The 18007-nt window shown below is 26.1% G+C and overlaps 1 protein-coding gene across 1 annotated transcript in view; it reads left to right on the forward strand.

Moving 5' to 3' along the window:
* The window catches only part of LOC130900010 (transducin-like enhancer protein 4), a 136584-nt gene extending 120506 nt beyond the window's left edge, over positions 1-16078 (forward strand). Inside the window, exons 9-14 of the mRNA XM_057810313.1 lie at positions 6006-6517; positions 6586-6835; positions 10653-10857; positions 10920-11103; positions 11940-12174; positions 13755-16078. Coding sequence (XP_057666296.1) covers positions 6006-6517; positions 6586-6835; positions 10653-10857; positions 10920-11103; positions 11940-12174; positions 13755-13862 — 1494 coding nt within the window. The 3' untranslated portion in view covers positions 13863-16078. The remainder of the gene's footprint in view (positions 1-6005; positions 6518-6585; positions 6836-10652; positions 10858-10919; positions 11104-11939; positions 12175-13754) is intronic.
* The last annotated feature ends 1929 nt before the right edge of the window (positions 16079-18007 follow it).

The following is an 18007-nucleotide window of genomic DNA, read 5'->3' on the forward strand; positions in this document are numbered from 1 at the left end:
TATATACAGGATGTCTATTTGAAAACGTGCATTTAGGCACGTCAGCAATACCGAGAAATTGGTCGAAAATAACCTCAATTTGCCTTATTTTTTCCATATTAGTTTGTTTTTGATGAAAATATTTAATAATTTAGTCTGAAACGAGGTTAAATACGTAAAATGTAATGTAAAAATAATCGTACAACGTTCACGTCTATAATTCTTATCGTTTTTACGTGAAACGTAGACAAGAATCTCCATAATACAATTTATGATCATGGGATGATATCAAGCGACACTGTAAACGGCCCATTATATGGTAAACCTACGCTACTTGTCTGTAGGGGCCCCCGTCGTTATGAGAAATCGAGTCAGAGCCGATTTCAGGAATTGATAACTTTGAAAATTATTATTATTCGCTTCAACAGTAGCATGTCTTTTAATTTTACAAGACATCAACGGTAATTTATACTTTTTTAGTACATAATGTCCTTTGGAAACGTATAATTTAAATATTAGTACCGCAATGTTGCCATATCAATTTTTATTTACGAAATTTTAGTTTAGTGTTTACATAAAAGTTTTTTTAACAAAATAACTAAATTTTTGAATAAGAAAAAAAAGGTAACGCAGTTTATTTATAAATAATTTTAAGGAAAATGACTAATTTCATTCTGATCGTTCATTATTTTCCAAATTTTCGCAAAATTTCCAAATATTTAAATAAAAAGTGTTTACTTAAACCTTTTTTTTTAAGAAAATAACTGAATTTTTGAATAAAACCAAAAAAGGTAACGCAGTTTATTTATAAATAATTTTAAGGAATTTCATACTGATCGTTCATTATTTTCCAAATTTTCGCAAAATTTCCAAATATTTAAATAAAAAGTGTTTACTTAAACCTTTTTTTTAAGAAAATAACTAAATTTTTGAATAAAACCAAAAAAGGTAACGCAGTTTATTTATAAATAATTTTAAGGAAAATGAGTAATTTCATACTGATCGTTCATTATTTTCCAAATTTTCGCAAAATTTCCAAATATTTAAATAAAAAGTGTTTACTTAAACCTTTTTTTTAAGAAAATAACTAAATTTTTGAATAAAATCAAAAAAGGTAACGCAGTTTATTTGTAAATAATTTTAAGGAAAATGACTAATTTCATTCTGATCGTTCATTATTTTCCAAATTTTCGCAAAATTTCCAAATATTTAAATAAAAAGTGTTTACTTAAACCTTTTTTTTAAGAAAATAACTGAATTTTTGAATAAAACCAAAAAAGGTAACGCAGTTTATTTATAAATAATTTTAAGGAAAATGACTAATTTCATTCTGATCGTTCATTATTTTCCAAATTTTCGCAAAATTTCCAAATATTTAAATAAAAAGTGTTTACTTAAACTTTTTTTTAAGAAAATAACTGAATTTTTGAATAAAACCAAAAAAGGTAACGCAGTTTATTTATAAATAATTTTAAGGAAAATGACTAATTTCATTCTGATCGTTCATTATTTTCCAAATGTTCCCAAAATTTCCAAATATTTAAATAAAAAGTGTTTACTTAAACCTTTTTTTTAAGAAAATAACTAAATTTTTGAATAAAATCAAAAAAGGTAACGCAGTTTATTTGTAAATAATTTTAAGGAAAATGACTAATTTCATTCTGATCGTTCATTATTTTCCAAATGTTCCCAAAATTTCCAAATATTTAAATAAAAAGTGTTTACTTAAACCTTTTTTTTAAGAAAATAACTGAATTTTTGAATAAAACCAAAAAAGGTAACGCAGTTTATTTATAAATAATTTTAAGGAAAATGACTAATTTCATTCTGATCGTTCATTATTTTCCAAATTTTCGCAAAATTTCCAAATATTTAAATAAAAAGTGTTTACTTAAACTTTTTTTTAAGAAAATTACTGAATTTTTGAATAAAACCAAAAAAGGTAACGCAGTTTATTTATAAATAATTTTAAGGAAAATGAGTAATTTCATACTGATCGTTCATTATTTTCCAAATTTTCGCAAAATTTCCAAATATTTAAATAAAAAGTGTTTACTTAAACCTTTTTTTTAAGAAAATAACTAAATTTTTGAATAAAATCAAAAAAGGTAACGCAGTTTATTTGTAAATAATTTTAAGGAAAATGACTAATTTCATTCTGATCGTTCATTATTTTCCAAATTTTCGCAAAATTTCCAAATATTTAAATAAAAAGTGTTTACTTAAACCTTTTTTTTAAGAAAATAACTGAATTTTTGAATAAAACCAAAAAAGGTAACGCAGTTTATTTATAAATAATTTTAAGGAAAATGACTAATTTCATTCTGATCGTTCATTATTTTCCAAATTTTCGCAAAATTTCCAAATATTTAAATAAAAAGTGTTTACTTAAACTTTTTTTTAAGAAAATAACTGAATTTTTGAATAAAACCAAAAAAGGTAACGCAGTTTATTTATAAATAATTTTAAGGAAAATGACTAATTTCATTCTGATCGTTCATTATTTTCCAAATGTTCCCAAAATTTCCAAATATTTAAATAAAAAGTGTTTACTTAAACCTTTTTTTTAAGAAAATAACTAAATTTTTGAATAAAATCAAAAAAGGTAACGCAGTTTATTTGTAAATAATTTTAAGGAAAATGACTAATTTCATTCTGATCGTTCATTATTTTCCAAATGTTCCCAAAATTTCCAAATATTTAAATAAAAAGTGTTTACTTAAACCTTTTTTTTAAGAAAATAACTGAATTTTTGAATAAAACCAAAAAAGGTAACGCAGTTTATTTATAAATAATTTTAAGGAAAATGACTAATTTCATTCTGATCGTTCATTATTTTCCAAATTTTCGCAAAATTTCCAAATATTTAAATAAAAAGTGTTTACTTAAACCTTTTTTTTTAAGAAAATAACTGAATTTTTGAATAAAACCAAAAAAGGTAACGCAGTTTATTTATAAATAATTTTAAGGAATTTCATACTGATCGTTCATTATTTTCCAAATTTTCGCAAAATTTCCAAATATTTAAATAAAAAGTGTTTACTTAAACCTTTTTTTTAAGAAAATAACTAAATTTTTGAATAAAACCAAAAAAGGTAACGCAGTTTATTTATAAATAATTTTAAGGAAAATGACTAATTTCATTCTGATCGTTCATTATTTTCCAAATTTTCGCAAAATTTCCAAATATTTAAATAAAAAGTGTTTACTTAAACCTTTTTTTTTAAGAAAATAACTGAATTTTTGAATAAAACCAAAAAAGGTAACGCAGTTTATTTATAAATAATTTTAAGGAATTTCATACTGATCGTTCATTATTTTCCAAATTTTCGCAAAATTTCCAAATATTTAAATAAAAAGTGTTTACTTAAACCTTTTTTTTAAGAAAATAACTAAATTTTTGAATAAAACCAAAAAAGGTAACGCAGTTTATTTATAAATAATTTTAAGGAAAATGAGTAATTTCATACTGATCGTTCATTATTTTCCAAATTTTCGCAAAATTTCCAAATATTTAAATAAAAAGTGTTTACTTAAACCTTTTTTTTAAGAAAATAACTAAATTTTTGAATAAAATCAAAAAAGGTAACGCAGTTTATTTGTAAATAATTTTAAGGAAAATGACTAATTTCATTCTGATCGTTCATTATTTTCCAAATTTTCGCAAAATTTCCAAATATTTAAATAAAAAGTGTTTACTTAAACCTTTTTTTTAAGAAAATAACTGAATTTTTGAATAAAACCAAAAAAGGTAACGCAGTTTATTTATAAATAATTTTAAGGAAAATGACTAATTTCATTCTGATCGTTCATTATTTTCCAAATTTTCGCAAAATTTCCAAATATTTAAATAAAAAGTGTTTACTTAAACTTTTTTTTAAGAAAATAACTGAATTTTTGAATAAAACCAAAAAAGGTAACGCAGTTTATTTATAAATAATTTTAAGGAAAATGACTAATTTCATTCTGATCGTTCATTATTTTCCAAATGTTCCCAAAATTTCCAAATATTTAAATAAAAAGTGTTTACTTAAACCTTTTTTTTAAGAAAATAACTAAATTTTTGAATAAAATCAAAAAAGGTAACGCAGTTTATTTGTAAATAATTTTAAGGAAAATGACTAATTTCATTCTGATCGTTCATTATTTTCCAAATGTTCCCAAAATTTCCAAATATTTAAATAAAAAGTGTTTACTTAAACCTTTTTTTTAAGAAAATAACTGAATTTTTGAATAAAACCAAAAAAGGTAACGCAGTTTATTTATAAATAATTTTAAGGAAAATGACTAATTTCATTCTGATCGTTCATTATTTTCCAAATTTTCGCAAAATTTCCAAATATTTAAATAAAAAGTGTTTACTTAAACTTTTTTTTAAGAAAATAACTGAATTTTTGAATAAAACCAAAAAAGGTAACGCAGTTTATTTATAAATAATTTTAAGGAAAATGACTAATTTCATTCTGATCGTTCATTATTTTCCAAATTTTCGCAAAATTTCCAAATATTTAAATAAAAAGTGTTTACTTAAACTTTTTTTTAAGAAAATAACTGAATTTTTGAATAAAACCAAAAAAGGTAACGCAGTTTATTTATAAATAATTTTAAGGAAAATGACTAATTTCATTCTGATCGTTCATTATTTTCCAAATTTTCGCAAAATTTCCAAATATTTAAATAAAAAGTGTTTACTTAAACTTTTTTTTAAGAAAATTACTGAATTTTTGAATAAAACCAAAAAAGGTAACGCAGTTTATTTATAAATAATTTTAAGGAAAATGACTAATTTCATACTGATCGTTCATTATTTTCCAAATTTTCGCAAAATTTCCAAATATTTAAATAAAAAGTGTTTACTTAAACCTTTTTTTTAAGAAAATAACTAAATTTTTGAATAAAATCAAAAAAGGTAACGCAGTTTATTTGTAAATAATTTTAAGGAAAATGACTAATTTCATTCTGATCGTTCATTATTTTCCAAATTTTCGCAAAATTTCCAAATATTTAAATAAAAAGTGTTTACTTAAACCTTTTTTTTAAGAAAATAACTGAATTTTTGAATAAAACCAAAAAAGGTAACGCAGTTTATTTATAAATAATTTTAAGGAAAATGACTAATTTCATTCTGATCGTTCATTATTTTCCAAATTTTCGCAAAATTTCCAAATATTTAAATAAAAAGTGTTTACTTAAACTTTTTTTTAAGAAAATAACTGAATTTTTGAATAAAACCAAAAAAGGTAACGCAGTTTATTTATAAATAATTTTAAGGAAAATGATTAGTTTCATTCTGCTCGTTCATTATTTTCCAAATTTTCGCAAAATTTCCAAATATTTAAATAAAAAGTGTTTACTTAAACTTTTTTTTAAGAAAATAACTGAATTTTTGAATAAAACCAAAAAAGGTAACGCAGTTTATTTATAAATAATTTTAAGGAAAATGACTAATTTCATTCTGATCGTTCATTATTTTCCAAATTTTCGCAAAATTTCCAAATATTTAAATAAAAAGTGTTTACTTAAACTTTTTTTTAAGAAAATAACTGAATTTTTGAATAAAACCAAAAAAGGTAACGCAGTTTATTTATAAATAATTTTAAGGAAAATGACTAGTTTCATTCTGCTCGTTCATTATTTTCCAAATTTTCGCAAAATTTCCAAATATTTAAATAAAAAGTGTTTACTTAAACCTTTTTTTTAAGAAAATAACTGAATTTTTGAATAAAACCAAAAAAGGTAACGCAGTTTATTTATAAATAATTTTAAGGAAAATGAGTAATTTCATTCTGATCGTTCATTATTTTTCCAATTTTCTAAAAAATCCCAAATATTTAGTTGAAAAAAAAGTTTCATCCTAAATTTTTGAATAAAACCAAAAACAAAAAAAAAAGGTAACGCCGTTTAGTACATAACGTTCTTTGGAAACGTATAATTCAAATATTAGTACCGCAATGTTGCCAAATCAATTTTTATTTACGAAATTCAAGTTATTTCTGTAACAACGATTTTTTTTTGTTATTTAACAGCATAGCGATGGGGAAAAAAGCGATCAAGACCTCGTTGTAGACGACGCGTCCGAAGACCCAGTATCACCCCCGAACGGCACCTCATCCCCTAGAGAAAACGGCATCGATAAATTACCTAAAAAAGAACATCCCGGACCGCACAGTCCGAGATCGGGTACGTCTAGTAACGCTTCGACGCCATCGACGAAAAAAATCGAAGAAAAACCGACGACGCCTATATCGAAACCCGTTACGCCGACATCCGCTGCGGGATCGTCTTCGGGAAGCGCTTCTGGCGGATTGAAACCTATCAAACAACAAGGTTTAGGCCAATATCCGCCCTATTTAGCCATACCGAACGGCGCGGCCCCCCACGATTTACAAGCAGCCAGTTCGTACGCGGGTCTACATAACAACATACCGCCGGCGCTTAATAACTACCCCAGGCCTCCGTTGCAAGTCGGATACGATCCGCATTCCCAAATGCGAGCTCCCGTAGTACCAGGTCTCGGGGGAATACCGGGGGGCAAACCGTAAGTATTAATTATAATCAAAAAGAAAGAAAAAAAGGGATTTTTTTTGGGGATTAATGATGTTTTAGTGCTTATTCGTTTCACGTGAGCGCCGACGGTCAAATGCAGCCGGTGCCCTTTCCGCCGGACGCCCTGGTAGGACCGGGGATACCCAGACACGCTCGTCAAATCAATACTTTAAGTCACGGGGAAGTTGTTTGTGCTGTTACTATATCCAATCCCACCAAATATGTATATACAGGAGGGAAAGGCTGTGTTAAAGTTTGGGATATAAGTCAACCCGGTTCGAAAAGTCCCGTATCCCAATTGGACTGTTTGGTAAGTTGATAAGTGGTCAAGGTCAAAATCATCTTTTTCTCAAAAAATAACTTTTCCTTGAATGGTATTTTGAAAGTTATTTTTTATTCGTTTTTTAACAATAAATGAAATTTCAAGTTGATTATTTAAAAAAAAAGGTAGCGCATTTTATTAAACGAAAACAAATTATGTCGAATTTTCGTATTAATTGATTTTTTTTCAAAATACTTGCTCGAAATTTGTATACATTCAATTGAAAAGCGTTTATACAAATTGTAATACATAAAAACGCCTACTTCGAAATGAAACTATAAAAAAGGTAACGCCGTTTATTTAAAACACCTAATTGTGACGAATGTGACTAATTTTATTGTGATCGGTTCAGTTTTTTCAAATTTATTCAATTAAAAAGGGCTCACATGAAAATTTTCTTGAAAAAATAACTTAATTTTTAAATAAATCCATAAAAAGGTAACGCAGTTTATTTGTAAATAATTTTAACGAAAATTCTGATCGTTCATTATTTTTCAAATTTTCTCAAAAATCTCAAATATTTAGTTGAAAAAAGAAATTTAATCCTAAACATTTGAATAAAACCAAAAAAAAGGTAACGCCGTTTATTAAAAATACATAATTGTGACTAATTTTATTGTGATCGGTTCAGTTTTTTCATATTTATTCAAAATTTTCTAATATGCAGTTAAAAAGGGCTCACATAAAAATTTTCTTGAAAAAATAACTAAATTTTTAAATAAATCCATAAAAAGGTAACGCAGTTTATTTCTAAATAATTTTAACGAAAATTCTGATCGTTCATTATTTTTCAAATTTTCTCAAATATCCCAAATATTTAGTTGAAAAAAAATTTCATCCTAAACTTTTGAATAAAACCAAAAAAAAGGTAACGCCGTTTATTAAAATTTGCAAAAAAAAATATCAACGTAAACTTTGTTTTCCGAAAATAGGGGGAATTTCATATTGAATATATCATAAATTGCGCTACCTTTTTTAAAAAAGGTAACGCAATTCGTTATTTGTTACGATCATACGCTTGAACTTCGTTTTTTAACAATAAATGAAATTTCAAGTTGATTATTTAAAAAAAAAGGTAGCGCATTTTATTAAACGAAAACAAATTATGTCGAATTTTCGTATTAATTGATATTTTTTCAAAATACTTGCTCGAAATTTGTATACATTCAATTGAAAAGCGTTTATACAAATTGTAATACATAAAAACGCCTAATTCGAAATGAAACTATAAAAAAGGTAACGCCGTTTATTTAAAATACCTAATTGTGACGAATGTGACTAATTTTATTGTGGACGGTTCAGTTTTTTCAAATTTATTCAAAATTTTCAAATATTCAGTTAAAAAGTGCTCACATAAAAGTTTTCTTGAAAAAATAACTAAATTTTTAAATAAATCCATAAAAAGGTAACGCAGTTTATTTGTAAATAATTTTAACGAAAATTCTGGTCGTTCATTATTTTTCAAATTTTCTCAAAAATCTCAAATATTTAGTTGAAAAAAGAAATTTAATCCTAAACATTTGAATAAAACCAAAAAAAAGGTAACGCCGTTTATTAAAAATACATAATTGTGACTAATTTTATTGTGATCGGTTCAGTTTTTTCATATTTATTCAAAATTTTCTAATATGCAGTTAAAAAGGGCTCACATAAAAATTTTCTTGAAAAAATAACTAAATTTTTAAATAAATCCATAAAAAGGTAACGCAGTTTATTTCTAAATAATTTTAACGAAAATTCTGATCGTTCATTATTTTTCAAATTTTCTCAAATATCCCAAATATTTAGTTGAAAAAAAATTTCATCCTAAACTTTTGAATAAAACCAAAAAAAAAGGTAACGCCGTTTATTAAAATTTGCAAAAAAAATATCATCGTAAACTTTGTTTTCCGAAAATAGGGGGAATTTCATATTGAATATATCATAAATTGCGCTACCTTTTTTAAAAAAGGTAACGCAATTCGTTATTTGTTACGATCATACGCTTGAACTTCGTTTTTTAACAATAAATGAAATTTCAAGTTGATTATTAAAAAAAAAGGTAGCGCATTTTATTAAACGAAAACAAATTATGTCGAATTTTCGTATTAATTGATTTTTTTTCAAAATACTTGCTCGAAATTTGTATACATTCAATTGAAAAGCGTTTATACAAATTGTAATACATAAAAACGCCTACTTCGAAATGAAACTATAAAAAAGGTAACGCCGTTTATTTAAAATACCTAATTGTGACGAATGTGACTAATTTTATTGTGGACGGTTCAGTTTTTTCAAATTTATTCAAAATTTTCAAATATTCAATTAAAAAGGGCTCACATAAAAATTTTCTTGAAAAAATAACTTAATTTTTAAATAAATCCATAAAAAGGTAACGCAGTTTATTTGTAAATAATTTTAACGAAAATTCTGATCGTTCATTATTTTTCAAATTTTCTCAAAAATCTCAAATATTTAGTTGAAAAAAGAAATTTAATCCTAAACATTTGAATAAAACCAAAAAAAAGGTAACGCCGTTTATTAAAAATACATAATTGTGACTAATTTTATTGTGATCGGTTCAGTTTTTTCATATTTATTCAAAATTTTCTAATATGCAGTTAAAAAGGGCTCACATAAAAATTTTCTTGAAAAAATAACTAAATTTTTAAATAAATCCATAAAAAGGTAACGCAGTTTATTTGTAAATAATTTTAACGAAAATTCTGATTGTTCATTATTTTTCAAATTTTCTCAAATATCCCAAATATTTAGTTGAAAAAAAATTTCATCCTAAACTTTTGAATAAAACCAAAAAAAAAGGTAACGCCGTTTATTAAAATTTGCAAAAAAAATATCAACGTAAACTTTGTTTTCCGAAAATAGGGGGAATTTCATATTGAATATATCATAAATTGCGCTACCTTTTTTAAAAAAGGTAACGCAATTCGTTATTTGTTACGATCATACGCTTGAACTTCGTTTTTTAACAATAAATGAAATTTCAAGTTGATTATTAAAAAAAAAAGGTAGCGCATTTTATTAAACGAAAACAAATTATGTCGAATTTTCGTATTAATTGATTTTTTTTCAAAATACTTGCTCGAAATTTGTATACATTCAATTGAAAAGCGTTTATACAAATTGTAATACATAAAAACGCCTACTTCGAAATGAAACTATAAAAAAGGTAACGCCGTTTATTTAAAATACCTAATTGTGACGAATGTGACTAATTTTATTGTGGACGGTTCAGTTTTTTCAAATTTATTAAAAATTTTCAAATATTCAGTTAAAAAGTGCTCACATAAAAGTTTTCTTGAAAAAATAACTAAATTTTTAAATGAATCCATAAAAAGGTAACGCAGTTTATTTGTAAATAATTTTAACGAAAATTTTGATCGTTCATTATTTTTCAAATTTTCTCAAAAATCCCAAATATTTAGTTGAAAAAAAATGTATCCTAAAGTTTTGAATAAAACCAAAAAAAAAAGGTAACGCCGTTTATTAAAAATACATAACTATAACGAAAATGACAACCTGTATATTTAATTAGGATGACGCCGACAGTATAAATCATTGTCACACACAGCAATCAACAAATTCAAATAATAATTATTTTACAATATCAAAATAATTCCAAGTAATGTCCGTACTTAGTAATTCACCCTCGTAGCTAATTCGAATCGCCGTCGTCTAACGACGGCGACCCAAAAAGTTTTGCCAACTTAGAAAACGCAATAAGTTTCGTTGAAATCCAAAAATAGTGACGCTACGAAATCACTGTTACTTTTCTAACTGTTATTATCGGATTGGTTTGTTACAGCAACGGGATAATTACATAAGATCTGTGAAACTTTTGCCTGACGGTAGAACGCTCATAGTGGGCGGGGAAGCGAGTAATTTATCCATATGGGATTTGGCGAGTCCGACACCTCGAATTAAGGCTGAATTAACGTCTAGTGCGCCGGCGTGTTACGCTTTAGCCATCAGTCCGGATTCCAAAGTTTGTTTTAGTTGTTGTTCGGACGGTGAGTTGAATATTTTTTTTATACATTTTTTTCGATGGATAAACGTTTTTGAATTATTATAGGGAACATCGCCGTTTGGGATTTACATAATCAAACGTTGGTGAGACAGTTTCAAGGACATACGGACGGTGCTTCTTGTATAGATATTTCGTCGGAAGGAAATAAACTTTGGACCGGCGGATTGGATAATACTGTGAGGAGTTGGGATTTGCGGGAAGGTAGACAATTGCAACAACACGATTTTAGGTAATTAAAACACTTTTTTTTTCATTTTATTTACCTTAATAAACTATACAGGAAACATCGAAATTATCGTTGATTTTTTATCATATTTATTTAAAATATATCGTTGAAGTTTACGGGAAAAAAATTGTTTTTTGACATTGACACTTTGACAAGAGGAACTGTAAATTATGACAGGAAAAATTATAAGAAGCGTTATCGAAAACTACTTCGGAGACGTTTAAAAAAAATTTCGTGAAATTTGACAAGAAACTTTGACAGAAACTACGAATTTTGACAGGATCTATTAGATTTGACACGTACTATGAATTTTGACAAGATTCGCATAAAAATTTCGACAAAATCTTTCAGTTGGATGAAATTTGTTGCATTTACGTTGCAAATTTTGACAGAAATAACAAGACACTTTGACAGAAACTACGAATTTTGACAGGATCTATGAAATTTGGCACGTATTATGAATTTTGACAAGAAAAATTATGAATTTATTACAAATTTCCTGAAATTCGACACAAAATTCCGTTTAATTGTCATTGGAAGCATTCTTTGACAGAGATTTTTAATTTTGACAGCGGGAATATTGTAAATTTTGACAGGAACTATAGGATTTGATAAAAAATTGTTATTTCGACATATTTTGACAGAAAAAACGAAGTAAAATTAACGTAAATTTTGACAAAACATTTTCTAAATGTTGACAACACATTTTTTTACATAATTAACAACTTTGACGTAGAAAATTTGATATTTCGACGGGAAGCACATATTTAAATGAAAATCCATAAGTTTCGATATCGGAAATTGTCAAATTTGACAGGAGGATAAAATTTTTTTTCCAGTTCGCAAATATTTTCATTGGGCTATTGTCCGATGGGCGAATGGTTAGCTGTCGGTATGGAAAATTCCAACGTCGAAGTATTGCACGCCAATAAACCCGATAAATACCAACTGCATTTACACGAAAGTTGCGTATTAAGTTTGAGATTCGCCGCCTGCGGTAAATGGTTCGTTTCGACGGGAAAAGATAATCTTTTGAACGCGTGGAGGACGCCGTACGGGGCCAGCATATTCCAGGTAACTTCCAATTTAATATTCGATTTATTTTTTTTCTAATTTATATTCGAAACCGAATTTGAAGAGCTAGAGCATTTAATAAAAAAAATGTCATTTCGACAATACAAACATATTTAAAAAAAAAACAAAATTTTAACAAGAGAAATCGAGAATTTTTTAACAAAAAAAATGCTTCCAATGAAAAAAACTCTTTTATTTTCAAAAAACATGTTTAAATCAGTCAAGCAGAAAAATTAATAATCATAATTTATTTTTTACCAAAATGCTACCCATTAATAACTAGTTTCACGTCCATCTCTAATATCTAACACTTAACATCCCATCTCTACTTTACTATATAAAATCAGTCCTGCCCAATGTAACATTTGAGGAAGAAAAAACAGTTAGAAACAGTCATAACAAAAAGAACATAAATTAAAACATGCCAATCCTGAAATTTACTAAAATAATTGCATTATTTTTTTTTCAAAAACTTCAAATCTTGTCAAGGACTCAATAGTATCTTTTTTAAAAAAAAATTGTATTTTGGGTCAAACATGGCGGCCACTATCATGTGACCACACTATCAAACCTTTGTAACTTCTCTTTTAGCTGTTTCCATAGATTTCATGATTTTTTTTTTCGTCGTTTTATAACTAACTACATAAAAACCTCAATCCACTTTAGCATATAAAAGTCAAGTTTCAACGAAATTTTCTCATATCCAACTTTACGAATTTTATAAATCGTTTTTGTTTTAATATTACCAATTTTATCTATAAAAATAATACTACTAGAAAGTTAGTAAATAAGAATGTATAAACGAAACTTTTCACGTAAAAAAGTAGACATCAACACTAAGTATTAAACAAAAAACTTTTCAACTTATTAAAACTGGCGGCTTCAACATATAAACTCATAAATTTACTACGTGTATTAGGAAGAAAATGGCTACCTCAAATAAAAGAATGATCGTTTATGATTAAATTTACCTTTGAATCATATTATGAACTATTATTTGTATCACATTTTTAATCACATAAAAAACACAATTTAATTTTTCACAACTATCACTAATAGAACAAATATAACACAATAAAAAAACCGAAATTTAAATCACAACAACTAAACGAAGCCTTTCTAGAAACACAATGGCGTAGCAGTGTTGCCGCTTGTCCGGTACAACGTGCATAATATTATATAATATAGATCAGAAAATTTAATTAATTAAAACATATTCAATTAAGTTTTTCAGCAATATACTTAAACGATATTTAAAAAATATATTTTTCACATAGATTATCTTCTAGAATATATTTTTTAATTAATTATGTTTACTTTTATGATTAAGATTCACACGAAACGCGATGTTTTTTTTATAATTTGGCAACGGTTTTATATAAACTTCTCATTCTACCAACATTCTAGTAGTATGACGTTTATTGTATTATACGAGTGTAGCACGAAAAGTTTATATTTTTATTACTATATTTACGTTTATTTTTATTCAATTTTCGATTATTTTTTGTTTCTTGTAATGAATTAGTGAAACAAGAAAAAAAATTATTGGTCAATTTATGACAAATTTATTCGTATTTCAGTCGAAGGAATCTTCAAGCGTTCTAAGTTGCGATATATCAGCCGACGACAAGTATATAGTTACAGGGTCGGGAGACAAAAAGGCGACGGTCTACGAAGTAATATACTGAGAGTTGTAAAAAAAAAACGGACCAAGTGTAGTTATAAAATTAATGAAATTGTGATAATTATGTGTAATAATGAACAATGACTTATCGTATCGAAATGAAAATAATCACACGTTTTTAAGAATATTAGTGATCTGATGTGAGATACTAGATTTTTAAGAAGAGTGATCTCTCATGACAATTATACAAATACACGTTTTTTTTTCTTATTTAATTTTATGTAAATAGTTAAAAAAAAAAATTGACGCTGATTATAAAATTGTGACAACTACGTGAAATACTTAATTTTTTTTATTATTAAAATCCTCAGTTTTTTCTATATTAACGTACGAAAGTGATTTCGTATCTACCCGAATCAAAATCATGATGAAAACTCGTTAGTTGAGCGTTTTCGAAGTTGTAGAATCCTTTTATCGAAATTCCCAGTGTCTAACCTAACCTAACATAATTTTACCTAACCTAACATAACCTAACCTAACCTAACCTAACCTTACCTAACCTAACATAACCTTACCTAACCTAACATAACCTTACCTAACCTAACCTTTTTCGTAACTTCAAAAGACAGTTTTGGATTTGATGATAAGTTTAATACAAAAGGACGAGAACATCGATTAATTTGACCCCCATTTCCAAAAAGTAGCCCCCGAATAAAATTTTTCATTTAATTAGTAAATTCAGTTTAAAAAGTCGAACCGAAAATCAATTAACGCAACTATTAATAATTTCCGACATCTTTTAATTCGATAAATGGATTCTATGATATCGAAAACGCTAATTGAATGTGTTCGGGCCCGGGTAGATATGGATGTATAGCCTAATGTACATATATACATATATAATTATATAATATTTAGACGCATTGTTTTCTTTTTCTATTATTTTGTTAACTTGAATTTCTTTTATCGACTTTTGTCAGTTGAAATATGTAAACGACAGTGGAACATTTTTAAATAAATTTTTTTGTTAATGGAAGTATACGTCATCGTAAAATTCATTTCATAGTACCACACAAAAGTCATTCCAAAAACAGAAATCTACTTAAACGTAACCTGAAAAGCTTAGCAAGGATTTTCTCCAATGGTAAAAATATTTATAAAGTTACTAGTTTGGCTACCCGCGAATAGATGTCGCTGTTATAGTTTTACAATCGTTATTAGTTCGAAATAATATACATACAAGTTGAAAATTTCTTTATTTATAAATAAATATATGGATTCAATTAATTCGACACAACAAAAACACACATTTTTTTTATTAAAATATGAAATACCATGTTTTAAATTCTTTGGTTATTATCTGATAGATGCCGGAAACGGCGCCATATCATACAACGACCCTAATAAGTTTTTCAAATATAATAGATGACTACTTATATAGTTCGGCTATTGTCTAATAGATGTCATCGGTGGAGTCTTTATCAAAAGTTATTTTAAGTTTTTCGACGTAAAACGTGTCAGAATTACAGACAATTTTCGTATGTTTTTACGTAGACTATTGTCTTGTATTAATAAGCATCAAAATGGCGCCGACTATAAATTTTTAGTGGTAACTTTAATAAAGTTCGAGTGAGTAGGAAATTTATTCAAAATGATACAAAGAGATAATTTACTTTCGATCAGTTTACTGATTGAATATTTTATACAGGGTTCTACGAAGTTTTTTATCTAAAAATTGAAATATATGTTGCACAATATTAAAAATTCCCACTGTTTGTTGTACAATTAACGGAAACGTTTATAAATCAAGCTAAAAACAAGAAAAATGTATATTGTCTATATATTTGTAATTAAAATTAGTATGAAAAATGAAAATAACTTTGAAATGAATTATCGCGGTGTTGCCTATGAACATACTTACGAATTTCGCTCAAATTTTGCGCGTGCTAACTAATTCAATGACGTAACCAGCTACTTATGTCTAAAGGGCGTTACAATAATACATGATACAATCGAAAAAATAATTGACGTTGAAAATCAATATTTTCGAATATTTATTTTATGTTTACGATTTTCTGTTACACGAAATGATCAAAATCATTTCGAATAGTATCGAATTTGGATTTTAACACTTTTTAGACTTTCCCTGTATACGTCAGTGAAACTGGTGGCACCCCATTGTGTAAAATCAGTGTTTTTCATTTCATTAATTAGATAGCATTTGTTTATGTTATAGATTTGTAGATATTCGAAAAATATATCATTGTTTTTATTTTTAAATACCTATGACTTTTATTTATTTTCCTCTTCCTCAAATTCCATAATAATTACCATTAAAAATATGGTAGTTCCAGTTTATAGGTTAGCTGTCTAATATATACAACGCAAAAACAAATACAGTTTCTCCTGTTCATTAAGATAGATTCCTCTATTTACGTCAAGGCTGCCATCTAGCGACTGGTATCTAAAGTTTTATAAACGTATTTGAAAATAAAAAGTAGTAATCTTCACTAAATAATATATTAATTAAAAGAATTATGACATTTAACGTATATTCCATTAATCTATGTATAAAAGTTCGGCACTTCTTTACTAGATGGCAGTAGTAGCTTTAATAATAAAATTTTTAATCAAATCAAGATATTTTCATATAATAAATTGAAATCTTCTTTAAATAGAAGAATATAACCTTTTTAAAGACATATTGAATTATTTACTACGTTATTACGATAATTAATCATTAGAATTGAACAATGAATTGAAAATGGCGGTCATATCCGTAAGACACTGTCATTTTCTTATGATTTTAACATTTCATAGTAAAATCAATCGCTTCGGTAGTTATCCATCCAATTTCTTGATATAAAAAAGCAATTTCATATTGTTTATTAAACACATGGTATTAAAATAAATTAATAATAATAATACTTCCGTTTAGTGCTGCCATCTGGCTTATAGTTTCCAAATACTAATACTATTTATAATAAGAAGGAATCTATAGCATTTTTATTATATAATGATTAAAATGAAAATCATCTGTATTTGTTGATATTCAATTACACTGAAACTAATAAATAAAAATGGTGATTTATTTACAGTAAATCATATTTGGTTAGAATGGAAAGGATGGTTTGAATATTTTCTTTAGGTGCTCCCATCTATCCTATCAGTTTTGAAGTATTAGAATTGAACAATGAACTGAAAATGGCGGTCGTATCCGTAAGACACTGTCATTTTCTTATGATTTTAACATTTTATAGTATTGTCAATCAGTATATCAGTTATCAAACCATGTTGTTGATATAAAAAAGCAATTTCTTATTGTTTAGTAAACACATGGTATTACAATAAATTAATAATAATAATACTTCCGTTTAGTGCTGCCATCTGGCTTATAGTTTCCAAATACTAATACTATTTATAATAAGAAGGAATCTATAGCATTTTTATTATATAATGATTAAAATGAAAATCATCTGTATTTGTTGATATTCAATTACACTGAAACTAATAAATAAAAATGGTGATTTATTTACAGTAAATCATATTTGGTTAGAATGGAAAGGATGGTTTGAATATTTTCTTTAGGTGCTCCCATCTATCCTATCAGCTTTGAAGTATTAGAATTGAACAATGAACTGAAAATGGCGGTCATATCCGTCAGACGCTGTCATTTTCTTATGATTTTAACATTTTATAGTATTGTCAATCAGTATATCAGTTATCAAACCATGTTGTTGATATAAAAAAGCAATTTCTTATTGTTTAGTAAACACATGGTATTACAATAAATTAATAATAATAATACTTCCGTTTAGTGCTGCCATCTGGCTTATAGTTTCCAAATACTAATACTATTTATAATAAGAAGGAATCTATAGCATTTTTATTATATAATGATTAAAATGAAAATCATCTGTATTTGTTGATATTCAATTACACTGAAACTAATAAATAAAAATGGTTATTTATTTACAGTAAATCATATTTGGTTAGAATGGAAATGGTGGTTTGAATATTTTCTTCAGTTTTGAAGTATTACTCAAATTGATATCTATTAATTCTACTAGATGTCGGGTACAACTCTAATGTTAAATAATGACAAAATGGGAATTAATCGACTGTTATATTAATAGTTTATCCCATATACTTAATACAAAATAATTATTTATTGGAAAAATATGATAACGGTTAGAGACGAGCTTTTGT

This window comes from Diorhabda carinulata, chromosome 12 (genome assembly GCF_026250575.1).
Source record: "Diorhabda carinulata isolate Delta chromosome 12, icDioCari1.1, whole genome shotgun sequence".
NCBI classification, from domain to species: Eukaryota; Metazoa; Arthropoda; class Insecta; order Coleoptera; family Chrysomelidae; genus Diorhabda; species Diorhabda carinulata.